Source organism: Acipenser ruthenus, chromosome 2 (genome assembly GCF_902713425.1).
Source record: "Acipenser ruthenus chromosome 2, fAciRut3.2 maternal haplotype, whole genome shotgun sequence".
Classification (NCBI taxonomy): domain Eukaryota; kingdom Metazoa; phylum Chordata; class Actinopteri; order Acipenseriformes; family Acipenseridae; genus Acipenser; species Acipenser ruthenus.
The window spans coordinates 61,180,112-61,207,545 of record NC_081190.1 but is presented as its reverse complement, the minus strand read 5'-3'; the positions used below and the strand labels follow the sequence as shown (position 1 = coordinate 61,207,545).

The following is a 27,434-nucleotide window of genomic DNA, read 5'->3' as shown; positions in this document are numbered from 1 at the left end:
AATCTAAATCAAATCCATATTTGGTGTGACCACCCTTTGCCTTCAAAACAGCATCAATTCTTCTAGGTACACTTGCACAAAGTCAGGGAATTTGTAGGCATATAGTCAGGTGTATGATTAAACAATTATACCAAACAGGTGCTAATGATCATCAATTCAATATGTAGGTTGAAACACAATCATTAACTGAAACAGAAACAGCTGTGTGAGGAACAGCCAAACTCAGCTAACATGGTGAGGTTGCTGAAGACAGTTTACTGTCAAAAGTCATACACCATGGCAAGACTGAGCACAGCAACAAAACACAAGGTAGTTATACTGCTTCAGCAAGGTCTCTCCCAGGCAGAAATTTTAAGGCAGACAGGGGTTTCCAGATGTGCTGTCCAAACTCTTTTGAAGAAGCACAAAGAAACGGGCAACGTTGAGGACCGTAGACGCAGTGGTCGGCCAAGGAAACTTACTGCAGCAGATGAAAGACACATCATGCTTACTTCCCTTCGCAATCGGAAGATGTCCAGCAGTGCCATCAGCTCAGAATTGGCAGAAAACAGTGGGACCCTGGTATACCCATCTACTGTCTGGGGAGAAGTCTGGTCAGAAGTGGCCTTCATGGAAGACTTGCGGCCAAAAAGCCATACCTCCGATGTGGAAACAAGGCCAAGCGACTCAACTACGCACGAAAACACAGGAACTGGGGTGCAGAAAAACGGCAGCAGGTGCTCTGGACTGATGAGTCAAAATTTGAAATATTTGGCTGTAGCAGAAGGCAGTTTGTTCGCCAAAGGGCTGGAGAGCGGTACACAAATGAGTGTCTGCAGGCAACAGTGAAGCATGGTGGAGGTTCCTTGCAAGTTTGGGGCTGCATTTCTGCAAATGGAGTTGGGGATTTGGTCAGAATTAATGGTCTCCTCAATGCTGAGAAGTACAGGCAGATACTTATCCATCATGCAATACCATCAGGGAGGCATCTGATTGGCCCCAAATTTATTCTGCAGCATGACAACGACCGCAAACATACAGCGAAAGTCATTAAGAACTATCTTCAGCGTAAAGAAGAACAAGGAGTCCTGGAAGTGATGGTATGGCCCCCACAGAGCCCTGATCTCAACATCATCGAGTCTGTCTGGGATTACATGAAGAGAGAGAAGCAACTGAGGCTGCCTAAATCCACAGAAGAACTGTGGTTAGTTCTCCAAGATGTTTGGGCCAACCTACCTGCCGAGTTCCTTCAAAAACTGTGTGCAAGTGTACCTAGAAGAATTGATGCTGTTTTGAAGGCAAAGGGTGGTCACACCAAATATTGATTTGATGTAGATTTTTCTTCTGTTCACTCACTTTGCATTTTGTTATAATTGATAAATAGAAACTATTAACATGTCTATTTTTGAAAGCATTCTTACTTTACAGCATTTTTTCACACCTGCCTAAAACTTTTGCACAGTACTGTATATATATATATATATATATATATATATATATATATATATATATGTATATATATATATATATATATATATATATATATATATATATATATATATATATATACACACACACACAATTTAAGGGTTGTTTAGATGAGGGAACAACAAGTTTTATTTTAGCTGATTTTGACATTGCAGTTCTGTTTGACAAAACACCCCTGTGCTTATATATATATTGTGTACCCTCATTGAAAGACGTGGTGTCTTGGCCCTATGTTGAAAATATGTTTTGCATTTGCCAAAGGTTTATTGCAAGATGTTTCTAGTTCAAATAGCACCTGACGTGCTTCTTGTAAATCAAACTTTTTTTAATTAGCTCTCTAGATAAAATTATTTTTACTCAATAAATCAAAATGTACAGTAAAATATGATTTACCGTTTTCTAGACTATAAAGTTGACCAGTCTTACTTCCCCCAACATGAGGCTGAAAACATTTTGTAGATGAGTGTTTGCTAAATAATATATTTAAAACTAAATAGCTGCCTTTAAAATACTACTACTATTTTTGGCTATGATAACGTGTATCGCTTCTTCGCCTCTTGGCTAAGATCAGTGGAATTTGGCTTGTCCATAGCCGCTGATCGGAGAAGGCGAGGTAAAAGATGTGTAATAAGAACAGAGGTTTTTTTGAGGATTTAAAAAACTATTACCACGACGACTACTACTACTACAGTCAGTTTGATATTTTTACAGAAATGCTCTCAGCAGCATCCCCACTTGAAATACGAGCACATGAACTCACTAGAATCTTGCCCTGAAAAGAACAGCGAACTGTTCTGTAACCTGGATGATTAGAAAGCAGTAAAATGCCTTGTATTCAGAACAGCCTTGCAACAAAGACTACTTACCTTTTACAAATGTATGTTAAAGCTCACTTGTATTTGTATTTATTTGTATTACTCATCTTTGTGCTGAAGATGTGTCTGTTCATTGCAGTTCATTTTACTTTCATTTTTCAAGTTGCACTCTACAGCTTAATTACTTGCTCTTAATTACCAGCTCTTTAATTGCTCCTCTTACTTCCTTATTAATTCCTGTGTCACGCTCACTGGCGTGGTCTACCCAATAGCCAGATCAAAGAAGCTGACCTTTACCACAATATAGTACAAGAAATTGTTCACTCTCATATAACATGTGTTCCCAGTAGCATAACAAGAGAATAATAAATTATACTCAGAGATAAGGGGAGCAGTGATAACTGTTACCACTCTTGATAACCCTATGCTTATCCTATGGAAAACTTTTATAAGGGAAATCCTGCCTTCTGTGACTTTTGTCTAAATGTGTACATTTTCAATGGTATGTTTTTATAAGAGATAAGTAGAAGACTGGGTTGATCTACAAGTGAGTCAATCTTCCACATGTCACTTGGAGGACTGAAGATTTGGACACTGCATTAATATGTAGCAGCTAATGCTGAAAATTGTTTACAGGTCTTGTTGTAGCTGCAGTCAGGACACTTGGATAGCTTAGATACCTTGGGCGGTGACGATTTTAAAGACATTCCAACTGAACTTTATTCTATGAACAACTCGAGCTCTCCATGGGATTCCTAAATAGCTAGTTTACTAGTTATTTCCAGAAAGGAAGGTGTAGCATCTCAGCGGGCTCTGCGAAATGAATATGCACAAATAAAGGATGTACAATTGTTCCAGGCCTGTTTAGCAAGCCTTCCTGAACTCAGTTTTAGCCAGAATATGGTCAGTTCAGTTCTTGGTAGCTGGCTGTTAAAATGGTTTACTTCTAAAAAGACACAGGCTTTTTTGTTACTAATAGTGCTTGTCCGTGTCTTGGTCACAGCTGGCTGAAGTAACGTGTACAACCTGTCTCCACAATCTCATTTTTGTTATGATTCAGCTCCTACCATGAACTAGTAACACCCTCTTTAGGCAATTTAAGCACATTTTGTAAGTAATTTCCAATCAAACTCAAAAATGATTTATTAGAATATCTTTTATATGTTTTAAATGAAACAGGATATAAAGGTTACGTTTCACTTTTATCCAAACCAGTTTACTTTAATTTTAGAGATTTTTTTTGCCAGCTCACCAATAAAAGCATGTGGTATAACCCTGAGCAAGAACTGATTCTGTGAAAAGAAAAGAAAAAGCTGAGGATTCAAATTGATTCGTTTTTAAATCATTTTTGAGTGGGATTCAAACCAGCAACCGAATTGACTGAGCATAGTACCCGCAGGAGCTGGCTTTGCTAGTCCACCACATTCCAGTGACTTAGTGGTAATGAATACTTTGACCCTAATCTGATCACGGAAACTACCTTGATCATGGGCATAATCTATCTATACCCTGATGCTACATTGTTTATTTGCCTGTTCCCATTTGCTGCTGCACGGAAGATGCCCTTAGAACAGCTGTCTGGAGCTACAAGAACAGAGAGGGATGTGCTGCAGAGCCATGTGATTTCACACTGCTTTTTAAAGAAGCAAGGACGACCTTGGTGACAATTCGTGTACACACTGCCCCAGAAGCAGCGACATTCAGCTTCTCTGGATTGAATCGTCGGCCCAAATATTGATTAGTTGCATTTTATTGAAATTGGATACCCCTCCCCCCCCACAAACCTCATTGCCAAATCACTCAAGGAGGAAGCACAGAAGACAACAGAAATATTGTTAAATATTTATTATTTTCAGAAAGTTTTTTTTTTTTAAATTAAAAACTGCAGTCTATTAACAGTTATTTATTTTTAAATTACAACTTCAGCAGCAGCAAAAATAACAACAAAAAAATATATTATTTATTTGCTACCACGTTTATGTTTTGCCACTTTTTTATATCCTAGCTATGCTAGCTAAGAACTTTCATAAAAGAAACTAAACCACAATTTGCAAATATTATTTAGAAAGGGAGGGGGAGCTATTAAGGTTTTTGTAAAATGAATAATAATACAGAATTAAGTTACAAATAAAGCACCTAGACTAAAACTTTGCTTCCATTATTAAGAGTAAGGTAAGGGTGCTATGCTGATATGGGCACTATGCTAGCAGCCTGAGGATGAGAGCCAGCATACAGCTGCTTAGTGCAAAGGGCTGTGCCAAGTTGGCATTACTGCTCAGCATGCATTCCACTCTGGACCAGGAGCCATTGTTTGGCAGTGGCTTTATCCCTGCGACATTACACATGACATTGTAAACATCGACTCCTCTGATTGGAGCAGCTCTATAGGCCTTTTTGAAATCTGAAAAAAAAAAAAATATTTAAAAGTCAGCGACATACGTACAGGCAAGTTTGACTCATACCTTTAAGCCTCGGCCAGATAATTCTGATTTTATTTCATGTTTTTTGTTTAGTATTTTATGTACATTTACCTTCTGCAGCTTCACATTTTCAACTATACAGTTTTTGCATTGTATAGCCTCAGAGGGGAGGAAAATCCTGGTCAGTTAAAGAAATCTATATGGGTCTCTGTTAGCTACTAGCACTGGCAGCATGGAAATGTCACTGCGACTCACTATAGTTTACTCAACAGCTTTTAAATGTCCTCCAATGTGCATGTGACTGTGTCTGACATATTCTCAATGAGGATAATTTCATATTTAGGTCATCATAAATATCATAAAAAACACAGCTTTAAAAAAATTACTGTTTCTCTTTAGCCTAACAACATTTTCCAATAGATGGTTTAGTTTTCCAGATTTTACTTCACTCTGGTGCAGCTAGTTTATGCTGCCACCACACTATAGGGCGTTTTCCTACGTAGCAAGCATTAGGACGTAGGTGTGCATAAGGTGGGGTTTCAATACCTGCTGCACAGGAAGGAAGTTAATCTGCAGTGTGGTGGCAGAATAAATACATGAGATAAAGATAGCTGGTGTTTTGTGTGTTTTATACAGTTTTAGAATTAAATAATAGTGCACAGTTATCATATTTTTGTTAATCCTATAGAAAGTCATGAGAGGGATTAATAAACACTTGAGATAGAAAATGACTGAACTGACATCTCTCCACTCTAGTTCCAATATTGTAAAGCAAAATAATAAATTCTGGAGAGTGTGCTGCTAATAATTGAAAAACATCTTTAATAAAATACAGGCCAATAAAACTAAATTAAAAGCACCTACCTGCAGATATAAATATATGCTTACGGTTAACAAATAACCTGCCGCATACTGCCACTGTTGTTTACAGACTGACAAACCAAACATTGTAATATTAGCTGACTAATCCAACTTTTAGGTGAATGTATCGTATATATAAAAAAAAAAAAATAATAATAATAATTACATTTGTTTCTAGAACTGGGACTAACACTGGCATGAATGGAAAGTTATGCCTGAAATATCTGTGCCTTTGTTCTGTTTTTGGGCCAGTGCTCCCCTCTGCATTGCTTACAAGGGAAAGTGCCTGTCCAGCCTGTGTTGATGAGATTTGGCTCCATCCATTCAAACAGCATAACCTCTAATTTACATTATAATTTGATTAAAACCTTGGAGTATGCTATAATACTAAAACTGCCACCACCGTGAATCTGTAAATGGTCAATGACATGCATTACCTTGTATACCCCCACCCCACCTCAGACTTCTGTAAAACTGTGTTTTTATATCAAGGACATAATATTAACTGTCTTGAAAGTTTCGCAGAAGTAATCTCAAAAGAAGAAGGAACAAGTGGCATCTCAGTCATAGAAATTAAATTACATCCATTGCTATTACTCTTTTATGGGTAAACTGGAAATAAATAATGTTAAAACAATTATTTTAGTGAGCTAGTCGGTGTTGCTGTGGTTCACGTTCTGTTTTATTTGATACCATGTTTAACTAATAAGGTATCAGGCAACACAAGTGGTATAGGTTGCTTTACCTGGCCCATATGCCATGAAGAATCCTCTCATATCAATGAATTCATTGTCATAGCCATGCCAGCCATGTTGCCAGCCCTCCTTTATCCCAGTGGCATTCTCCCAGTAAGGCAGCTTTTCTTTACTCTGAAAACAAACACAATTGTATGAGGCCTGATTACAGTCAAGATATTCAGTCTTGCAGTTTCATGCTTTGGTTGCACATGCTTGTCTTGGCATCTGTCCATTACTGTGAGTTGGCATTCTTCTTTGAGAACAGCCCTGAAGATATGGAATGCCATTGTATGTGTCTGTTGAGCCTTGTGGAGGCGTCAAGTTTACTTTAGGATGGTACATCATTGTGCTATCTACCACCTGGATTTTCAGATTGGTAACACGCAGTAATACCTCTTATATGTTAACCTGGAACATAAATAGGAAAACTAAGGAGGGTAGCTGCAAGGGTGGAGATAGGGAGGAGGGATACAGAATTGAACACAAAGAAAGTGATATGTGTTATTTCTCCATGGGTATTTCAGTTTCTAATCTTCATTGGGTATATCCTACGTGAACTTTTAGCCAAATGTTCGCCTGCCCAAGGTTTATCTTTGAATAAGCTGAGGTTGCTTAACGGTAGCCTCTGTCAATTATCTATAGGATATTAATGATATTATATTTTGTATTGGATCTCTTTAGATGTTTAAAGCATTTAAAGAGTTTCAAGATGAGGCCCATTATATAAAACATGCTGTAGGATAGTAATCACTGCCCAGAGCTTGTTGACATGCTCCACAAGGTTTATAACAGGCTGTTTGATTGATGGTTAAACATAAATTACACCCGTAGGTAAATAAATAAGTGTCTGTATCTTTATTAGAGTAAGCGTCAGCCCTTTGAAAAAACGGAGTCCACGGTCCGTATGTTTATCTTGTAATCTGCTCTCTCCCATAACACATACTTTTAGGGAGTGCTATAAATATAACATCATAAATTACATTTAATGGTTTACATAGAGCTTACAAAAGTATATGGAGCTATGGCAGTATATATGTATTTCTCACACTTTATAAAATATTATGCTAAATGTGCATTTTATTTTTTAATCATGTGGTTCCAAAACTATTAATGAACAACATTTACTGAACACTCCTTTAAGATAGCCACACTTCTGCACAGTCCCTGCATTCCATCTGAAGAGGTCACATGAAGTTTACAGAGACACTGAAATTACGCGAGGCATTGGAAAAGTAGTGATTGGTTACTGATGACTTACTTCAGGGAGTTTGAATGAACTATAAATCCCACAAGCTTCCTGTGCTGGCTCTCCTCATTACTGTAACCTATCGGTGCATTTTAATTAGTGCAGATTTTAATTGCTGCAGAAGGGCAAAAAGCGATCAGTAGGTTTTGTTTATTAATAGCTTGAAAAAAACAAAAACATTACAAATATGGATTCACATTTACCATAACATGAGCATGTGTGCTTTTTATTGACTTATTAAATGAGTTGTTATTTGAGCTTAATAAATTAGATAATTGTCTGATGTGTTACTGGTCAGTATATTATATTATAAGCTCTCTTTTACATCTTTGTTGGACACATTTAACTCTACCTGTGCACTAAGATCAAATGATGTGCCTGCTTTTAAAATCCCTAAATTGAGATCTAATGTGGGCCAACGTGCTTTTGTATATCAAACACTTCCTCTTTGGAACTCACTGCCTTTAATACATAAAAACAACTTCTTCACAATATCTTTATTTAAACTAGATGGTAACTTTACAAGTAAAGTTGTGGGGCTTGCTTTATTGGGAAAGTGGTCAAAGTAGCTGATTTGTGTCAAAAGTCACATTGTTTACTAATTGTCTCATGCTTAGAATGTGCTATAATTTGAAATTTCTCAAAGTTCTATGACAGTTAATTCAACAGTGGGAAGTAGCCTACTGAAAGAAGTTGATGCGGTTACTAAAACAGCTGTACCTCTTCATTGGTAGACGCCATTCCTGTTTTGATTTCATAATTGAATAGCTGAGAAGTAGAGGAAGATTTTATTTGCTCTAAGTATTTGTCTAACTTGTTGGGAAAGTGGTCAAAACGGCAGTTATTTCTAAAAGTTCACAGAAAACGTAGTTGGTGCGGTTACTAAAACAGGTGTACCTCTTGATTGGTAAAAGTTATTTCTGTTTTGATTTCATATTTGAATAGCAGAGAAGTAGATGAAGATTTCATTTGCCGTAAGTATTTGTCTAACTTGTTGGGAAAGTGGTCAAAACGGCAGTTATTTCTAAAAGTTAACAGAAAACGTAGTTGGTGCGGTTACTAAAACAGGTGTACCTCTTTTAGTAACACACTATTCCAGACCGGTCTACACGTTTTAAAGTTTGAACGGCGTTTCTAGCTTAAACGGTGTAAGAGGAGTAGCATGCCAAAGAATAATAAGAAGAAGAAGAAGTATGTCGAAGATTTAAAGTGGGGACTCTTGCTTCACAAGCCCCACTAATTATTGCTAAATATTTATTTTAAATCTGCCCAGAATTACAATCCTGTAAATACTAACTATGACTAGGACCGTGTAAATTGAAATGGTTTATTTTGTATTTTGTTTTAATGGTTGTTGTAAGTGTTTCCGTCCTGTTTGAATGATTTGTCAACTTTTAGCATTGATTTTATAATGCTATTTTTTGCCGCCTTCTCCTGCAAGGACCCCCTTGTAAATGAGATGTATATCTCAAGGGTGTTATCCTGGTTAAATAAATACATTAGTTTTTTTGCACAGAGGTTTCTTATGATCTTAGACTTACCTCAATAATGAACCATCCTGGTTCCGCTACAAGGGTCAAAGGGGACACAAACTTCCCCTTCTTGTAATGGAAGCGATCTGGGATTTCTTCCTTCTTATACACAGTCATGCTTTTTACCACTTTTAGCTTATTGTAAACCTAAAAAAAAAAAAAAGAGCTTAACTACTGTTTTTCTGTGACTTAAAAAATACATGCAAACTACAACATATCAAAAACAATGTCTCAGAAGAGATATTCAAGAGATCAGCTGCAAACCAACATGGATCAACTCACTTCATCTAATTTGCCTTCTTCTGGCCATAGATTGACTACTGGGCCCCTGTCCATCATTTTCACAAGATCTGTCAGGTTTATATACGTCTGAAGTTCAATCACTTTCTCCATCCACTGAAGCTCTGTCATGCCATGGTCTGAAAACAGGATAACGTTGAGGTCATTCTGTAGATTCTTCGCCTGCCATAAATTAAGAAGTCAAGATGATTACCAGAGTACAGTATTCATGAAGTAAAACAAAGCCTTGTCTGAGGCTAGGTTTTCTTCAGACTGTAGTCACTTCTCTGCTATTGTTCATTCATCTACTGCTAAACTACTGGCACTGATTAATTTAGAAAAGCGTTTTTTTTTTTTTTTTTTTTTAAGAAAGGTTTGGTGAAAAATAACAAATAAAAAAGAAAATAATATTGCAAATATCTTTTGTTTATCTTGCCACGTTGCATTCCTTAGCAACCGTGACACAGACATATGCTGTATGTTTTTTCCAGTTTTTCACTCAAATTGTAAACTACAAGACAAAATTATCAGCAGCACGTACAGTGAGAAACAGCTTACAATAAAAATGGATCATTTTGTGACAAAGGGAGGAAAATGTACCCCACAAAACAAGAGACGGCGGATAAGATAACATGAAAGGTGCTTTATGATATAAAATGAGCATCTTTGCCACTCATACCCTTATTATAACTATACTGCTCGCACCCAATTTCTTGCAACATATCAGATTGTCAGTTCAATGGGGAGGCGCAATTGTTTTTGTTCTTAGTGGATTTAGAAGATTCTTTCTCCTTTATCAGGCATTTATGTTTTACTGGTGCTATTGTTCATTATGAATTTGATAAGATGTTCCTTCCCACCAAACCTGCAGCGTCTTTTATCCTTGAAATCAACTGCCCATGTAACACTCTGAAGTATATTGCATTCATGAAAAAAATGCCAAATGATTACATTGCATAAATATAACAATTGCCACCTTGTTTTTGATTCCAGAGCCTACCTTAATACTCAGTCTTTAAAAAAAGGTTCTTAAGTGAGATTCACACAGTACTACTAGCTTAGCCTGAGGTTTGTAAAGCCAGAAGTCATTGCTGAAGATTCATTCATGTTATTTAAGTTTGTCAAGAAGTATCAGAATGGTTAGGAGAATGTCACAAGTCTGTTATAAGATACACTATTTTATTTAATTTCTTTATCAATGATTTATCAGTGTGTGCTGTCAGTCCTGGAATGTCTGACCTTGATTTTCTGATTCATTTCCTTCAGCACATTATCCAGGTATTTTGTGGCCTCCTTCCTCTGTGCTGACCAGGGACCATGGTGATGACCCTCCACATCGTTTCTCTCGTAGTAAACAGCCGCCATGTCTGCACTGCCATTGCTAATGCAAAAGTGTCACAGAAATATTATTGAAACTAGAATGACATTGGCATCAATGGCTATTTATGTTCACAGGCAACTTTAAACCAGATACAGTCCCTTTATACAGTCTTGACATGCTGCTTTACATGTAAGCCAAAAGCAGAAATGAAGGGGTTAAAAACAGAATTCATTTTGAGCCACAGTTGGAAATTCAGTAAAACATGTCTTTATGGTTACCTGAACCAAACTGTCACCAGGATTCTGTTTCTTTCAGCTGAGGCACACTGAATACACAGTCTGCCTGTGTATTGCAGATACCTATACACTATGTAAAGCATTTGGTGCAGGCAGCTGCTAATCTGAATATAAACACGATGGAGGTACTGCATAGGCAAACCTTGTTAAAATTAGTTATTTAAATGAGGCATTTTTAAACATTTGTGTGAAAGTCACTTTTTATAAGAATTATAATGTATTGCACTGCATCAATATGTAATTATGATGTTGAATGACAAACTCAAATGGTATAGCAGAAGAACACAACCAAATTGTATCCTTTACTTGGTGTATTACTTTTGCTGGTCTGTATATTTTCATTGGAAATTTTGTTGTGTTTCTGAAAGGAGAATCCACTAATTATATACGTAATCAAACTGTCCCTTTAAATAGCCCTCTTCGTCTACACCTCCTTGTCATTTCTTTGTTTGGTGTTTCTTACCTGGCATTATGGATTCGAGTCCTCCAAACATTAGTTGTCGTATCCCTGTCATCAGTAGTCCTCTGTCTTCAGCTCCGGGACCTAGCAAACTGACTTCTACTAGGCTCGCATCTTGCCAGAGATCGTCCTCCAAAAAAGCTTGGACAATTCCTCGCCTCTTTAAAGCTTTACTTAACAGAAAAAATTCTTACAGCGCTGGTGTTCCCGAGAGGATCTCATCACCTTGCTCATTCAATCTGATCCCTCCACTTTCAAGCTTGCCTCCTTGCCTCAGTCTACTCCCAATATCGATGTTCCCCCAGCCCAAACTCCGGTCCGGTTCGAATTCTCGTGATCCCGTCCCAAACCCATCAGGTTCTACCAACGGCATTTACAATGCAGGCAACTTCCAAGCTGTTGCTGCTTTAGATCATCTCATTCCTCCCTGCAGAACTGTGATAAATCATTTCCTCAGCCTCGCTGCAATTTCGATTCTCATCCCATGTCTCTCAGTTCCTTTGCTGCTGCCATTCAATCCTCTACTCCAGCTCAGTTTCTTGTGTTTTCCTGCTCTTCATTCCTTCAACCTCTCCATGGCAGTCTCTAGCTCTGAGTCTCCAATCCCAGCTCCCCCCCTGCCTCGTCCTCATCGTCTCCAGCAAACTTCATGGTCAAATTCAGGAAGGTAAGAACGTAAAGCTAGTCCTCTTGCTTCTTTCTTCCCTTGAAGTCTATGATAATTGAGTTCTGGACTGTGGCGATGTTTCTATCATCTTGAAATCTAATCACTTTTCCCTCCTGTGGGTTCCTCCACATCTGCAAATGTGCTTGCGCTCGGCGTGCTCGTGCTGGTTCAGTCCAAAAATGACTAAGCCCAGCACCATCTACTCCCATCAATCCTGTTCCCACAAGCATTCCCCCTCTGTGTCTTACATTTCACATAATCTAAAATCTGCTTTAAATAATCCCGAAGCTGACAATCTACTCCTCCACAAAGAAAACAACTAAAGGTTTCATGATCGGCCCATTCTCCAAAGCCCCTTTTTCACTGTACCACATTAGTCCACTAGGGGGTCACCATAAGCAAATATTTAGGTAAGAAAAGGCTCATTATTGATTTATCCTCTCTGCATTCCAGTTCCATCCCCAGTATCAATGAGTTAATTCCCGCTGACCAATTTTCTTTACATTTTGCTAGAATTGACGATGCTATTCGTTCAATTAAAATAGCAAGTCAAGGGGCGTAGCTTTCTAAGGCTGATATTGCTGATGCTTTCAAAGTCATGCCCATTCACCCTTCTCAGTGGCACCTTTTCGGGATGCAGTGGAAAAACTATATTATTTTGCAGTACGCATCACTTTTAGATGCAGGAGTAGTCCCCACACATTTAATTCCCTGTCTGAGGCCCTATGCTGGATTATTTTAAATGAACACAGACTTCCATTCGTACTTCACCTACTAGATGACTTTTTATTAGTGGACTCTAGTGACCAGCCCCCTGCTCACTCCATAAGTATTTTAAAATCTTTATTTCTCGAACTTGGAGTTCCCTTATTGGAGGAGAAAACTCTAGGACCCACTACTAGTCTTGCCTCCCTCAAGATAAACTACTCCACATTAAAGACTTAAAAGTATTTCAGCTCTCGAAAGCCATGTGCTAAACGCAAACTTCTTTCTCTACTTGGCCATCTCAATTTCGCCACAAAGATTATTCCTCAAGATCATTTATTTCTCACTTGAATCTAGCCTCTTCTGTATCCGAATTGCATCACCACGTCAATCTCAATGCTGGATGCTGAACAGATATCACTCTATGGTCCAGTCTTCTTTCAAGCTGGAATAGTATCTCGACATGATGACATCATCTCATGCCCTGCCTCTCTCAACCTGTATACTGATGCTGCCCCCTCTCAAGGTTTCGGTGGCATTTAGGAACTAAATGGTTCTATGGAAACTGGCCCTCAGAGATCCTGCATCTACCTGTAAAGGAAATATCTTCAGCTTTATTTGAACTGTACACTATAGTGATTGCTGCTGTAATTTGGGGTCACCTATGGTAAAAAAGTTATAGCATTTAATTGTGACAAGCTATCTACAGTGTCAATCACTAACAAAGGCATTTTCCCCTGCCATTATGAAATTCATGAGGAAACTCACTTGGGTTTCCATGCTGGGTCCTTTCAAAATTAAAGCCATTCACGTTCCAGGCTCAAATAATCTAATAGCTGACTCTCTATCTGGTTTTAATTTTCATAAATTCCATGCACTATTCTCGGACTCTACCAGTACCATGCTCAATCTTCAAGGATCTCATAATTTATTAAACCAGCATCTGTTTCCGAATCAGCCCTCAATCCAATGGCTAACTCAGTTTCTCAAGTACCCGAGCAACTTACAACTCAGCCTGGCAATTGTTCCTCAGATTCTGTTCTCTATCCCATTCGTTTTACCTCGCCCTATGAACATTCCATTATCAAATTTACCACTTTCTGCTCCACCAAACGAAACTTGTCCCTCCCTACCATACGTCGCTACTTATCAGGATTACAATATAACTCGTTTACTCTGAGTTCTTCCTCCTTGGGGCAAGATGGCGGAGTCATGGCATACCCAGACCAGACATGGAACTCTCGTTCACGTTCCACCTTCTTGAACACCCACACCACAAACACACAAACAGTTTATATACACATGGCCAGCTCCGAATTAATAAACAATTAATTAATTTGGAGACGGCCACATTCTGCACTGGGTTTTTAATATCTGCTTGGTCGACAACAACTCTTAATTAATTCGCTACCGACCACACATTTTCACGAGATGTCTGATAGAGATGGGCTGCTATCATCACCTCTGCCAGACCACATCCAAACCAAACAATAATAAAGAAAATCACTTGTTTTAGATAAACATAAAACAATACATTTTAATACAATATAATACAGTGCATTAATACAACAATAACCCATTCCTTTTTAAATCATAGGAATACATTGTTTTTCTTTAAACCAACACAATATATTTTAAGCAGGGCGTTGCCCTGCCCCCTATTTACATGCAGGGCTTTTCTTCTGCCCTGCCACACTCCTCTAACCTCCTTCCCATGGATTCTGTTTCTGATTCAAATGTTGCTACGAGGCATCCGATGATCTGCTCTGATCTGCTCCGTCCTCCATCCTCCAAACTGCCCATTACTAAAAAAGTCTTGTAATTCCTTATTAACACTTTTCACACCAACAGCTTCACCCCACACAAAGACGCCCTCCAGGAAGCAATGTTCATCTCTGCATAAAGCGGATTCCTCCAGTGCGGCAAAATCACCTTCTGGACCCAGGCTTTCGACCTCTGCATCGGAGATCTCCATCTTCATCCTCAGGTCATGTATTCCTTACATTTTAAAACATTCTAAGACTGACCGGGGAAGAAAAGGGGTACACACATATATTTATCTAGAACGACTTATATTATTTGTCCTTTCTCTGCTCTGTCAATGCACCCGGCCGCCAGCTCATCTGAACCCCTTTTCTTCACCCCAGAAGGAACAGTTGTCTCCAGAAATTGGTTCTGCGACCATTTCCGCGCATCTCTTCTATGTGCTGGATTTCCTCCTGATAAATTACTCTGGACATTCCTTCAGAATCGGCGCCGCCACTTCAGCTGCTTCCAGGAACATTTCTCCACACCTTTCTTGGCATTGGGGTGATTTCTGGGGCATATAAACTTTATATTGGGAAAAAATGACTCCGATATTTTAGCCGCACAAAAAAAAACATTATGTCAATAAACTAAATTATTATTTTCTGCTTGAACCCAGAGGAAGGGTAAACCCTTGGCTATGGATTCCCTAAGGTTTCCTCCTGTCACCTTTTCTTTCAGCTTTCCTTACCTGAGCACTGGGTGGTTTAATTCTGCAAGGTGAAGGAGGTTGAGGTGGGCCTGTCCTTTGGGGGAAAGTGGTCTCGGCATGCTTGTCTTGCTTGCTGGCAAGATATATTTTCATTTATTTTATTAGGTAGTTAGTTCGGCTAGTTTAAGGGGCAGCTATCGAGCTCCAGTGGACAGGCCCTGGATCCATTCAGACGTCATTCATTCTAAGTGGGTCTGTCTTTTGGGGGAGGGTGGCCTGTGTGCCACTTGTCCTGCCCGCTAGCAAGATATTGTTCTCATTTTTATTTGCTTTTTTTTTTTTTATTAGGTAGTTGGGGCAGCTATCGAGCTCCAGTGATCAAACCCTGAGGATTTTCTTTTTTTCTTTTTCTACAAATATAATTTATTCTAACTGTAGTCTGGACAATTCTAATTCTGTATCGCAAGGTAGGCTAGACCAAATTATATTATGCTTAAATTAAGGGCAAGGGCATTTGTCAAATGCATTAAAGAATTGTTCATTTTTAAATTTTTCGTGGATGTCTCCTTTCTGAACACCAAAATAATAAATGGAAATTAATTTATTTGGAATAAGTAACTAATCAATAAAATCATATTTCTTACCGCAGAGATTCCAGAGCGTCATCAACAGCAGCTTTGAAGTCTGCATCTGATGGAGTGTTGTAATAAACTCGACAGTAAGCTGGTCTAACTCCTAGAATTTCCACTTCACAGCCTGGAAATAAACAGTAAAGTCCGACATTACATTTTACAAAGTGAATCTGAATTAACGGGTGAATATCTGAAAGTGCAGAGTGTCATGTCATTTAGTAAGGGAATTGAAAATTGAGCTAGGGTCATATTGTGACCATCCAAAGAACTTCAATGCTAATAACTAGAGAAATGCCAAGACATAGTACTAACCAGGCCAGTAATACATGTTGACCTTTTTTCTCATTTTCTGCATAGTGACCCATAACGGCTCCGATCCATCCCACCACATCGGCAAAAGACTGTCATTATTGGCTCCGATATCAAAGGACTTGTTTGTGTTCTCATCCCACATATAGTTTCCTGTCATCTCGTGGACTTCACAGTTTCGACCTAAAACAAAAGAAAACACTGCTTAAGTCTTTAAATATATATATATATATATATCATCTTGAATGACCTCAGCACATAGTACCTGCTGCATTACCAATGGGACAGGAGAAACTGCTTAGCTGCCAGCACGAGACACAAGACCCCACATTCACACTCCTAAAAATACTCAACAAAAAGCAATCCATTTTTTCTCCATGTGCAATTACACAACATTTAGGGGTGGGTCATATTTAGAACACATATCTGATGGGAATGGATCAAAATAAAATACAATTTTGGAACAAAACCAAAGGCAAGAAACAAGAAAAAAAAAAGTTCTACTAATTTATTTTCCCTGCAACCTCCACTCTCCATACACCATTCATGTAAAAATATAAGTGAGAATTTACACTGAGACTCAGAATTCCTGATGACGCGTTTTATACTGTGACACTGGTGTCTGTGCTTGTTGGACTTGTAAAGGCAAAGTATCCACTGAGCCACAGAGTTTTTTTGCTCTATAGGCAAGAAACCCCCGTGGGGAAAAAAAGACCTATATTTACATGTTAACGTTTTTTTCAATTACGGTAAAAGTTGTTCAATACTCGTGTAAAAAACTTTAAAAAAATTATGTAGCTTTAATAATATGGAAATATACACAAGAATTAATCTACAAATACAGTTTTATTAAGCCAATATTAAGGTAAATTTACTGTAAAAATACAGTATTTTTTTACAGTGTAGGTAAAAGTATAACTTAATCCAACAGTTTCTGTATGACTCTGGACATTATGTACAGTATAATACATTTTCATGATTCATTGGATTCTGCATTCACAAATATTTGACACAAACCCTGATTGTTAGAAAGACCCATGTTATAACTTTAAAAACTGTAAAGATATGTCAGACTATACTGTAGTATTGGAACATCTTAAATATCAATATCTTCACAATTTAGAATACCGGTATGCCTGTGTTCTTTTAGCTGATATATTCTAGTTCCAGATAGCATAGTCATAACCAGAGCTAACATTCTACCGAGGTCAAACTTAGGTTTCAAGCTATAGCTGGCAATATTTATAGGACTGCTTGGTATTTACTATTCAGCCTCCAAATCCATGTTACACAACAAACCAACAGAGCAAATTAAGGAGTCTTTTGCACTTTACCAGAATTTTTACATGAGCATCAGCATTGATGTTGCAAAAAAACAACTCAAGGTGTTCTCATAGTTAGTTTCGTCTATATTTCCAGATTGCACATTCCTATCACTGGGTTATCATAAAGCTTGTTTGTTTTATTATTTTTTATTGTTTTGCAGACTTGGAAAACTTTGAACTCACTAGTATATCAAAATGGAAAATGTGGATATTGGTACCAATTAAGACTGTAAACTGACAGACTTTGTCATTGGTTGATTGCTCCTAATAAAAATAAACCACAAAGCTACCATACATATTACATAAAGACTGACTTAAGAACATATCTTTCTATCCTCAGATTTACTGCATTTAATAGAGCTGTTTCCACTGATGACGCAATCCCTCCCATTTTATCAGGCTGGCTTCATGGACACCTTAAAAGTGTTTTCCTCCTTCCATGGTTACTGTTCAAGTGTGTGTGGATGGATACTTCAGTGAGATATATGTACTTGTTACTGAATGAGATGCTATGGTTTTCTGTCTTTATTTCATGATATAGAAACGAACCAAAAAATCCATACCAAAGAAAAGAGAATACATGAAAAAATGTCTTAAAATTAGACCAAATGCAGCACACACAGCTCTCACTTTAAGGCTAAGGGTGAAGCATGTTTAGCCCCCCCCCCCCCCCCTCGAGAAATGAAGTGCAAAATGAATTACTGTTCTTTAATTTAGAGCTGGTTTGAGAAAGCAAAGGCTTACAGAGTGGAAGCTTACTCAATTAATTAATTCCAGAAAATGGCCTATTTAACTTGGATTTACCTCCCACAGAACAGTCAGTAAAAGTCAAAGAAATTGAAGACTGAATTTAACTCATTTACTTTTGTAATCTATAACAGAATAAGACACCCCCTGAAAAATATGAAAAATGCAGTGGATGAAAAGCGACAATGTTAACAACTTTAGTGAGAGAATTATAGAATATAATATAACTATAAAGACCCTATGTCAAAGCATGTGGTCTGTATCATTGATATGGTCAGAGTATTGCAGCAGTGAAACCCTGTTAATGGAAAATCAAACAATACAGCTGTGTCTCTATGCAGCTGTAACTTCAAAAGTCACATGTAATATTAGGTCAGAGGTCAACTTCAGAGGTCAACTTCACTACTGCGTGTCCCAACCTTTGTTAACAGAGAATTTGAAAGAAAAAAAATGTCCTACATACTGATGATTCTTAACCAACCAGGTCACCATTGTTAAGCATGTGGTCCAGCATGAGGTATTGTTACAAAAAGCAAGCCAAAAAGAAAGCTATTATCCTGGAAATCTTCAGAAGCAGCCAAAATCACAATTAGAACGGGACTAAATTAGAAGCACAACAGTGACATAAATAAGAACCAACAGATTTTATATATACAGTATCCACCACTTACACCATACAGGGTTATTTCGGGCAGCCATTTATATTGGACAAATAGCGCTTGCCGTTTGCTATTGATTTCAATAACAAAGGCATTGTTTATACCGTGTAAGCACACTGTATATTTCGAACAAACTCAGCTGTTTGGATCTCATTATGTGCCATTCTGTGACAGGATGGCTTCTGTGGTAACGCAAGACCAGGAAGAAGTACACAGAGCACAGGGGAATGAGGTGCAAAAAGAGCTGCTATGCTGTAATTTATAAAATAAACAAAACACCAAACACAAAATGAAAAGGCACAAGGGCCAAAACAAAAGGTATAAATGAAACACCTTCAGGCTGAGCATTAGCCTTCACTGACCAGATAAAAACCATACAAACACAGAAAGAACAAAATCAACACTCAACAACTCCTCTCCCAGTGGAGCCCTGAGTTCTCCTTTTTATGTGATGCTTTTGGAATGGACAAGAATTAACCCCATCCCTGCCAACCACCACCAAAACCCCACAATATACATAGGCAGGACTTTCGCTCTGCCACACATCCCTCTCCTTGTGCAAAGCACATCTGGCCCCAACGGCCACCTCCCCCCTTAAAGTTCCAAAAGTCCCGGTCCAAGTCCTTCTGCAGGAACAGAATTAACAAGGGGCTACAGGTGGCTGAAGCAACAAATCCCCAGGAGTCAGCAGCAATACGATAAGAACCGACTTCCTGGCCACGGAGGTGGCAACAGCATCACTGAAAGACCCCCGGACGGCGACCTGGCATCCTCGGACAATGGCAACCCAGTCTCCCCAGGCAATGGAGACCCAGTCTCCCCAGGTGACGGCTGGACCGGACCCTCGGGAGGCAACGTGGACGTGATCCTGGCCTTCGCCGTGCTCCCCTCAATAATAGATGCAGTGCTGGAGACAGCGGTGCTTCTTCCTCTGGCTCTGGAGACAGCGGGGGCCCTCCCTCTCATGCTGGAGACAGCGGGGTTTCTCCCTCGGGCGCTGGAGACAGCGGGGCTTCTCCCTCTGGCACTGGAGACAGCGGGGCTTCTTCTTCTGGCGCTGGAGACAGCGGGGCTTCTTCTTCTAGCGGCGAGGCGGGAGCGGCAGGTAGTCTCCCTCTAGCGGTGGAGGCGGGAGTGACAGCTAGTCTCCCTCTAGCGGTGGAGGCGGGAGTGACAGCTAGTCTCTCTCTATCTCTGGAGACTGTTGTAGTTCTCCCTCTCTGGGCTCTGGAGATGCTGGCTTACCCCTCTTGGGCTGTGGATGCTCTTGCTCCTTTCCTCTGGGTGCTGGACACTCTGGCTCCCCCCTTCTGGGCACTGGGCACTTTGGCTCGCCCTTTCTGGGCTTTCTCCGGGCACAGCTGCTGCTCCCTTTCACCCTCTTCTGGGCAAACAGTTCCATCCAGGCTCGGCCCGGGCAGCGGGGCGTTAGGTGGTCATCCTCCCCACAGGCCAAGCACCACTGACGGGGCTCTTCCTCCCTCTCTTCAGGCACATCAGACCACCTCTCCTCCTGGTATTGGGAGTGGGTAAATGGCCACTGTGTTCCCAAAATTACCACAGCCAGGGCCACCACTCTTCTGCGAGACAAATTTGGTAGCCAGCCAGCAGTGGCTCTTGCTGCTGATTCTGTTGCTTTCTTCCCATTTTCCCAAAATAAAAAATAAAAAACTAATGCACACACATTACTGATCCTGGCCTGGGTGTTCTGGAGGCACTGTGTCCGTGTCCCTCTTCTGACAACATGTGTGACAGGATGGATTCTGTGGTAACGCTAGACCAGGAAGAAGTACACAGAGCACAGGGGAATGAGGTGCAAAAAGAGCTGCTACGCTCAAATTTATTAAATAAACAAAACACCAAACACAAAATGAAAAGGCACAAGGGCCAAAACAAAAGGTATAAATGAAACACAAAAACACTGTCAGGCTGGGCATTAGCCTTCACTGACTAAATAAAAACCATACAAACACAGACACAACAAAATCAACACACAACAACTCCTCTCCCCAATGGAGACCTGAGCTCTCCTTTTTATGTGATGCGGCTGCTCCCAGTTATCGCTAATTATCAAATTAAGGAGCAGCCGCATTCTCACATGCTTTTGGCAGGGTTAAGAATTAACCCCATCCCTGCCAACCACCAACAAAACCCCACAATATACATAGGCAGGACTCTCGCTCTGCCACACATTCATATATATATATATATAAATAACAAACGCACTGCTTATTACTGTAGTAATCGCTCTTACTAATCCACAAATCAGCTGTTTTCACCTTGTTACCTTGCCATTCATATATATTTCAATAAAGGCAGAACTTTACTGTAGTAAAAGCTTGACAGATCGATCAATCAGCTGTTTGCACCTCGTTACTGAGCGATTACCCATGTACTGTAATAAATAAGGACATTATATTAGTTTTTCTTTTTCTGAAGAAACGAGTAATGAGTAATAAGTAACTTCTTTTCAGTAATGTGCCCAGTACTGATTATACCTTATTGAACAGTACACATCGACATAATGAATGCGTGACAAAACTGGATTTTAAAACTACATGTAAATCTGCGCGATGCTCATTCATTAAAGCATACAGGTGAAAAGGTGACTGACACACACTCAAGACATGCTTTTATTTCTCTGAATTTGGGTGGCCTTGGTGTTTTTTTTTTCCATTATCTTATTCGTATCTGTAAAGTAATAAGTGATACAACTGAGATTTAGAACTATTTCCTAATAGAAAAGACATCTACAATTTTAAGAAGAGCCTTGAGGTCTATCCTCGTGAATGCATTTCACCTGGCCCACACATTAGATGCTGTTATTTCAAGGGCATTTATTCATTGTTACATCTGACAGAATGTTCAAGTGGCTTTGTTGCTACCATCAACAGCACACACAGAGAAATGCACTGTAACTGACAATAGTGGCAGTGTTGAAGTAGGTCGTAAAATACTGTACAGTGAACTCGTCATACAGATATGTGATGCCCATTAGAGACTACAATGGGGATCACTCCTTGATTTAAACAACCAGTCCAATGTTGTGTCAGTAACTAGCTGGACCAGGGCATATTTGCATGTCTGGTTCAAGACAGCTGTGCCAGGCTCCTGACCATTAACACAATGGCTATAGTATATTATTTATTTCTTAGCAGACGCCCTTATCTAGGACGACTTACAATTGTTACAAGATATCAAATTATTTTTACATACCCATTTATACAGTTGGGTTTTTACTGGAGCAACTAGGTAAAGTACCTTGCTCAAGGGTACAGCAGAGGTGTCCCCCACCTGGGATTGAACCCACGACCCTCTGGTCAAGAGTCCAGTGCCCTGACCACTACTCCACACTGCCTAACAACTATTCCACCATTATAAAAACACAGTTGAAAAAAAATAGTAGACTACTATACTATATTGTATCTGTTTACTTGCATTGACAGGTGAATGCTTTGAGTTGCAAAGTAAAAAAATATACAAAGAAGAGGAGTTTCTACTGCGGGTTTGTGTTGAGTTTTGAAAAATACCTTTTAAGTAAAGGCACTTACAAATTGTGATTTACTGTATAATAAGTATGATCTTATGCTTTTTCATATTTTATAAATTTTTGATACTTTGTTTTTTTATTTTTATTTTGATAGGTCTGTGTTTAGAGTTCAGCAGATGCTCTTCAGTTCTAGTTGCCTAGAGTAGATATGTGTAACATTGGCTAGACCTATCTAGAGCCAGCACCATCTAGTGAAATGCCACTTTGGATCAAATTTCCTTTAGTAGAAGGCAACTAGAATTTAAGAGCAGCTCCTGAACTCCTTGTTTAAGCCACTTAAACAAATGTTTGAGTAAGTGTAATCAGAATTATTCAGAATGAACAGTAAAAGCATCTATTTGAAGTTACTTACTCCTCAAAGTGTGTTCCAGATTTTCTACTGTGATTTTTGTTTAATTAAATTATGTTAAAATGAGGTCTTAACTGCTAGGCACTAAAAAATGTATCTCCAGGCTTGCCCTGGGCAGGTGAGACTGGTCTTAACTCTCCTTGCCCATGCCTTTCTCATAGTGCTAAAGAAGGTTTGGATACTTACTTCAATTTTACAAGGCTGCATTTCCTCTGTTCCACCAGTTTTTAATGCTCAAAGGAGGGCTTCACACAGCTACTTTGGAAGTTGTCCTTGGCAATATTTTACTGAGTTGAGATTCCTGTTTCATCCTAATCTGTGGATTGCTGTGTTACTCTGTTGCCTTTATAAGTATCAGCATGCTTTGTGAGTAGATGTATTGTAACACTTGAAATGTATTTGCTTACGATTGTAAGTCGCCCTGGATAAGGGCGTCTGCTAAGAAATAAATAATAATAATAATAATAATAGATGTGTGCGAAAGGTTTTATTCAAACAAAAGGGGGTATTGTAATTATCAATTTGCACCGAAAGACGTAACCATTATTATTATTTAGTTTCTTCTTATTTTTCTTTAATATCTTTCTACCCATCTACCCTAAGTAGCAGGAAAAAATGAATAACAGATTTATTTTAACTCTTGTTAGCTTTAGTTAAACCACCTTTGTTAAAATATATCTAAATGATTAAGGGACTTATCTACAAATTATTATTTGAAAATGTAACAGTTGTTTTAAACAGATACGGGGTTGAGAGAGTACAAGGGGCATTTAGAAATACAGGGAGGAGGTCTCTCAGGGCAAATTACCATTCATTAGATACTATTGTCTTTTTAATAAAAAAAGTCCCTTTTTGATCAAAGGGAATAATATTGATTTAAAGGAGTACACACTCTGCTAACATTATGCTCTACTCATAGGGTTTATTTTGAACAGAATTTTTAACTGGAACAACCTCACTAAAGCCTGTTGTCTGCAATGATTTATTGTATCAGGTTGTCCTACTAAGCATTTAGGATAAAATGTGAGCATGCTTGTTTGTACAGATCTACAGATGTACAGAGTACTGGGCCAAACAAACAAGGGATCCAAGGAAGCAGTAAAAAATGATCTCATGTAGGGCATTTGTTGTTTGTACAGTAAATGAGTATAAGACCAGAACACCAGCAAAGTCTAAAACCTCTATGAGTCAAGACAAACCCTTTTAAATGTAAATAAACTTTTTTGAGAAACCAAGCCACGCCGGGATCGTACTGCGCCGCTCTGCGATCGTACCGAGCCACACCGGGATTGTATCCAGCCAGCTTTTTTGCGGCTTAGAAGGAGCTTGGTTGTTTTTCCACTGCAGAACCTGAGCCGTGCAACTTACATCATATAGGGCAGCAGTGTGGAGTAGAGGTTAGGGCTCTAGACTCCTGACCGGAGGGTCGTGGGTTCAATCCCAGATGGGGGACACTGCTGCTGTACCCTTGAGCAAGGTACTTTACCTAGATTGCTCCAGTAAAAACCCAACTGTATAAATGGGTAATTGTATGTAAAAATAATGTGATATCTTGTAACAAATGTAAGTTGCCCTGGATAAGGGCGTCTGCTAAGAAATAAATAATAATGCAACAAATGTGCCAAATCGCATGTTGATGACGCGGTATTAAAAGGCAAGTGGAGAAAGGCGGATCCAGAGGTTATGGTTGTGTTTTTCTTTGTTTTCGTTCTTTATATATTACTGAATACATCTGAAATGGTGTTGTTCACCTTCCTTGAGTGTACTGGCTGGTGCAACATAATGCAAATATCTGGCCCTGCTTGGCCAGCAACAGATTCAGATGTGTTGTGAGGCCAGAGATTCAGTTTGGTTCTCGCTGGAGAAATGGCCAGTGGAAAACCTCCCGTAACTAGTCAGTTACCAGAACCTAATTAATAAGTGCAGTATTAAGGCTGAGAGTTGATTGAGGAAGAGTGTCCTGAACCTTTTGCTGCAAATGAGCTCATACACAGCACATGGTTGAGCATTATAGAAGGACTGGGTTTCTGACAGTGAAACAGTAACTCATTTTCATTTGGAAATATCAAGCAAAGCCTACCTATGAATTAGTTATTTGTATTTTTGCTTTTGCAGCTCCATAGGGTCTGTAAAGTTGTAATAATGCAAAACTTATTTATTTTCTGCTGTTAATATATTCAAGAAAATAAAGAATAACTGAGTTACATGTATGTAATGTTGCAAATGCAAAACAAGTAACTCTACAGCCACCCAGTACTCCACTTTTTGTTCACTCAAGTCCGAGGATACCAGTCAGCCAATTGGACAGGAAGGTGGTGCTGTGGATTAATGCAGTTGCATTTCAATTCTGAAGGCAATTGAGGTCACAAGTTAAAAGTGGTTGGTGGATTCAGTTTATTCCTTCTAATGGACAGTAGTGCACATCACAAAACCACATGGAAACTGCATTGAGAGTCAACTTCTTTCACATAAGAGATGATGAGACATGTTTGAAGTTCACATAGCCATTGGTTGTGCTATCTGTGCACACTAGAAGAATAGAGAGTGCTTAATTCACCAATGAGCTTATCAACAACTTTAACATGTAAAAATAAACATAGGAAAGTTCAGTTTGTTTCTTTTACACCATTTGTGGTGTCTTTTACACCACAAATCGACTTCAAAGAGTCACTCCAACACCCTACTACTGTCTACCACCCAAACCCCCTCTAATGTATCTCTTCTGCAGTTTACAGCAATCAACATCAAACTGGCATCTTAAGTACTGTAGCTGCCATTTTGAAATCAAGTCTTTTGAAAGGTGTATATTCTGATGCTTTGAAAAACACTTTCAGTATATTTGTAATAAAATCCACACACACAATGCATTTTTTTTATGATCCCCAAAGAATATCCTCATATGAATGGTCAATTTTTCTTGGACAGGTGTGAACAGAATTTTACTGTATTAAATGAAAAAATTAATAATAAATACTATTTTAAACCACAGCCTGTCAGCTATATTACACCTGATACGTTTTGGGAAGAAAGAAAAAAATTCATTTATCTTAGGAATGCATTTTTGTGTTATTTATTTCAATACAAAAGAAAAAAGTCATCCTCTTGTATCTCCACTGCCATTCGCAATGTACAAGACAAGAACTTTTTAATTATATAATGTAAGATTCTATTATCATTATTACTGTTTCGGGATTCGCTGTGTACCCCTGCCTCAAAATGTATGAGTTTTGCGCATTTTCCTCAAGATGGCTCTTTTTCATCAGGTATAATTCATACACAAATACAACGCAATTTACAATATGTTGGTTTATACAACATCAAACTTAAGGCAGCACCTCGGGCAACTACATCACCAATTACAACAGTACCCTACAGTGCAATACAATGAGAATTCTCTTTTTTTTTAATAACTTGAATTACGGTACATTTTAAGAGAAACGCTTACCTGTCATGAGAGAATAATAATTAGGATACGAAAGGCTTGGAAAATCAGGGGTCATGTAATCCGCTTTAACGCCGCTCTCAATAATTTCTTTGAAACCAGGCAGGGAGACCAACTCATTATCGTTTATATAATCATAACGAAAGCCATCTATCAGAAAAACTAAAAGTTTCTGGCTTGCCCGGCATGATCCAGATAATGTGCAGATAATGAAGAAAATGGCACAAACTGCTGCCTGGTTTGCCATGATGGTCCAGCTCCACGACTTACTTCACTACACTGCGAGTTTGAAAAGTCACGGATCAACAGCGACTCGCAATCACCACAAGGGCGGGTCCTATCTCAGCAGCGAGTTTATCAGGTCTTATATTTAAACGACCTTTAATTCCAGCACCAGGACAGCTAGAAGTCCTACACAACCTGTAATTGAGTGAAGAATTAACAGTTTTGTCTTAAAACAGGAATGTCATGCTTAGGATTTCTGTTTTAAATATGTTCTTAGTAGTTTTTAACGTATGGCTAAAGTTGTAACTAGTCAAATTAATGGTAGCCTAAATGACCAACAATATTACATCACGATACGTCTTCTGTTCTGTTAATGTTCCTGCTTTGTGCATTGAAAACATTTTCGTTGCGAAATGTTTTTCTTTGAATGGTACAACCACTACTACCAGCAACAAGTTTCACAGACCCCGATTAGCACTAATGGATTACGTTACCTATCCTAGAGTACCATGAAATTAAATCTAAGTTTAGCGCTAATCAGTATCTGTCGAATGTTTTTTTTATTTTATTTATTTATTTTTTTGGAGAATATACTTTCGACGCACAAAAAAAACACTCAAGTGTTATCAAAATAAAATAACACAGTGCTGTAAAGTTAAAATATGTATAAACATCTTTTGTATAATTACTTAAGCACTTAGTTTAAAGCTTTTATATTTTAGGCTTTTTAAATTAGCACCAACTTTTCTGTAGAAAATTGTGAGTTGTGCTGCAAGGGTTGGAAGGAAGAGGGGGCATTATATTATCACTGTGTTTTACACTAAAAACACAGTATCAGTTTGTAACAAATTTACTTGGAAACAGTTCCTTTTTTTCTGATAATAAACAGATACTAGACATCTGTTAACTGCTGTAGGGCTTGTTGCTTTCCT

General features: G+C 38.7%; 1 protein-coding gene across 1 annotated transcript; it reads right to left on the bottom strand.

The window, feature by feature from the left end:
* Positions 1-4,112: 4,112 nt before the first annotated feature.
* On the bottom strand, positions 4,113-26,579 carry LOC117408663 (glycerophosphocholine cholinephosphodiesterase ENPP6-like). Its single transcript, XM_034013860.3, has 8 exons — positions 26,281-26,579; positions 16,209-16,388; positions 15,909-16,020; positions 10,597-10,738; positions 9,361-9,540; positions 9,088-9,225; positions 6,309-6,432; positions 4,113-4,683 (listed from the first exon to the last, which is right to left on the bottom strand). The coding sequence occupies exons 1-8, from the start codon at positions 26,522-26,524 to the stop codon at positions 4,481-4,483; spliced, it is 1,323 nt and encodes a 440-aa protein (XP_033869751.3). The 5' UTR covers positions 26,525-26,579; the 3' UTR covers positions 4,113-4,480.
* Positions 26,580-27,434: the final 855 nt, after the last annotated feature.

Excerpts from the sequence above, each read along its gene's own strand:
- LOC117408663 (XM_034013860.3), bottom strand. The coding sequence starts at position 26,524 with ATGGCAAACCAGGCAGCAGTTTGTGCCATTTTCTTCATTATCTGCACA. Across the intron at positions 16,389-26,280 it reads TTATTATTCTCTCATGACAG|GTCGAAACTGTGAAGTCCAC; the intron begins GTAAGCGTTTCT and ends CTTTTGTTTTAG. Across the intron at positions 4,684-6,308 it reads CTTCATGGCATATGGGCCAG|ATTTCAAAAAGGCCTATAGA; the intron begins GTAAAGCAACCT and ends TTTTTTTTTCAG.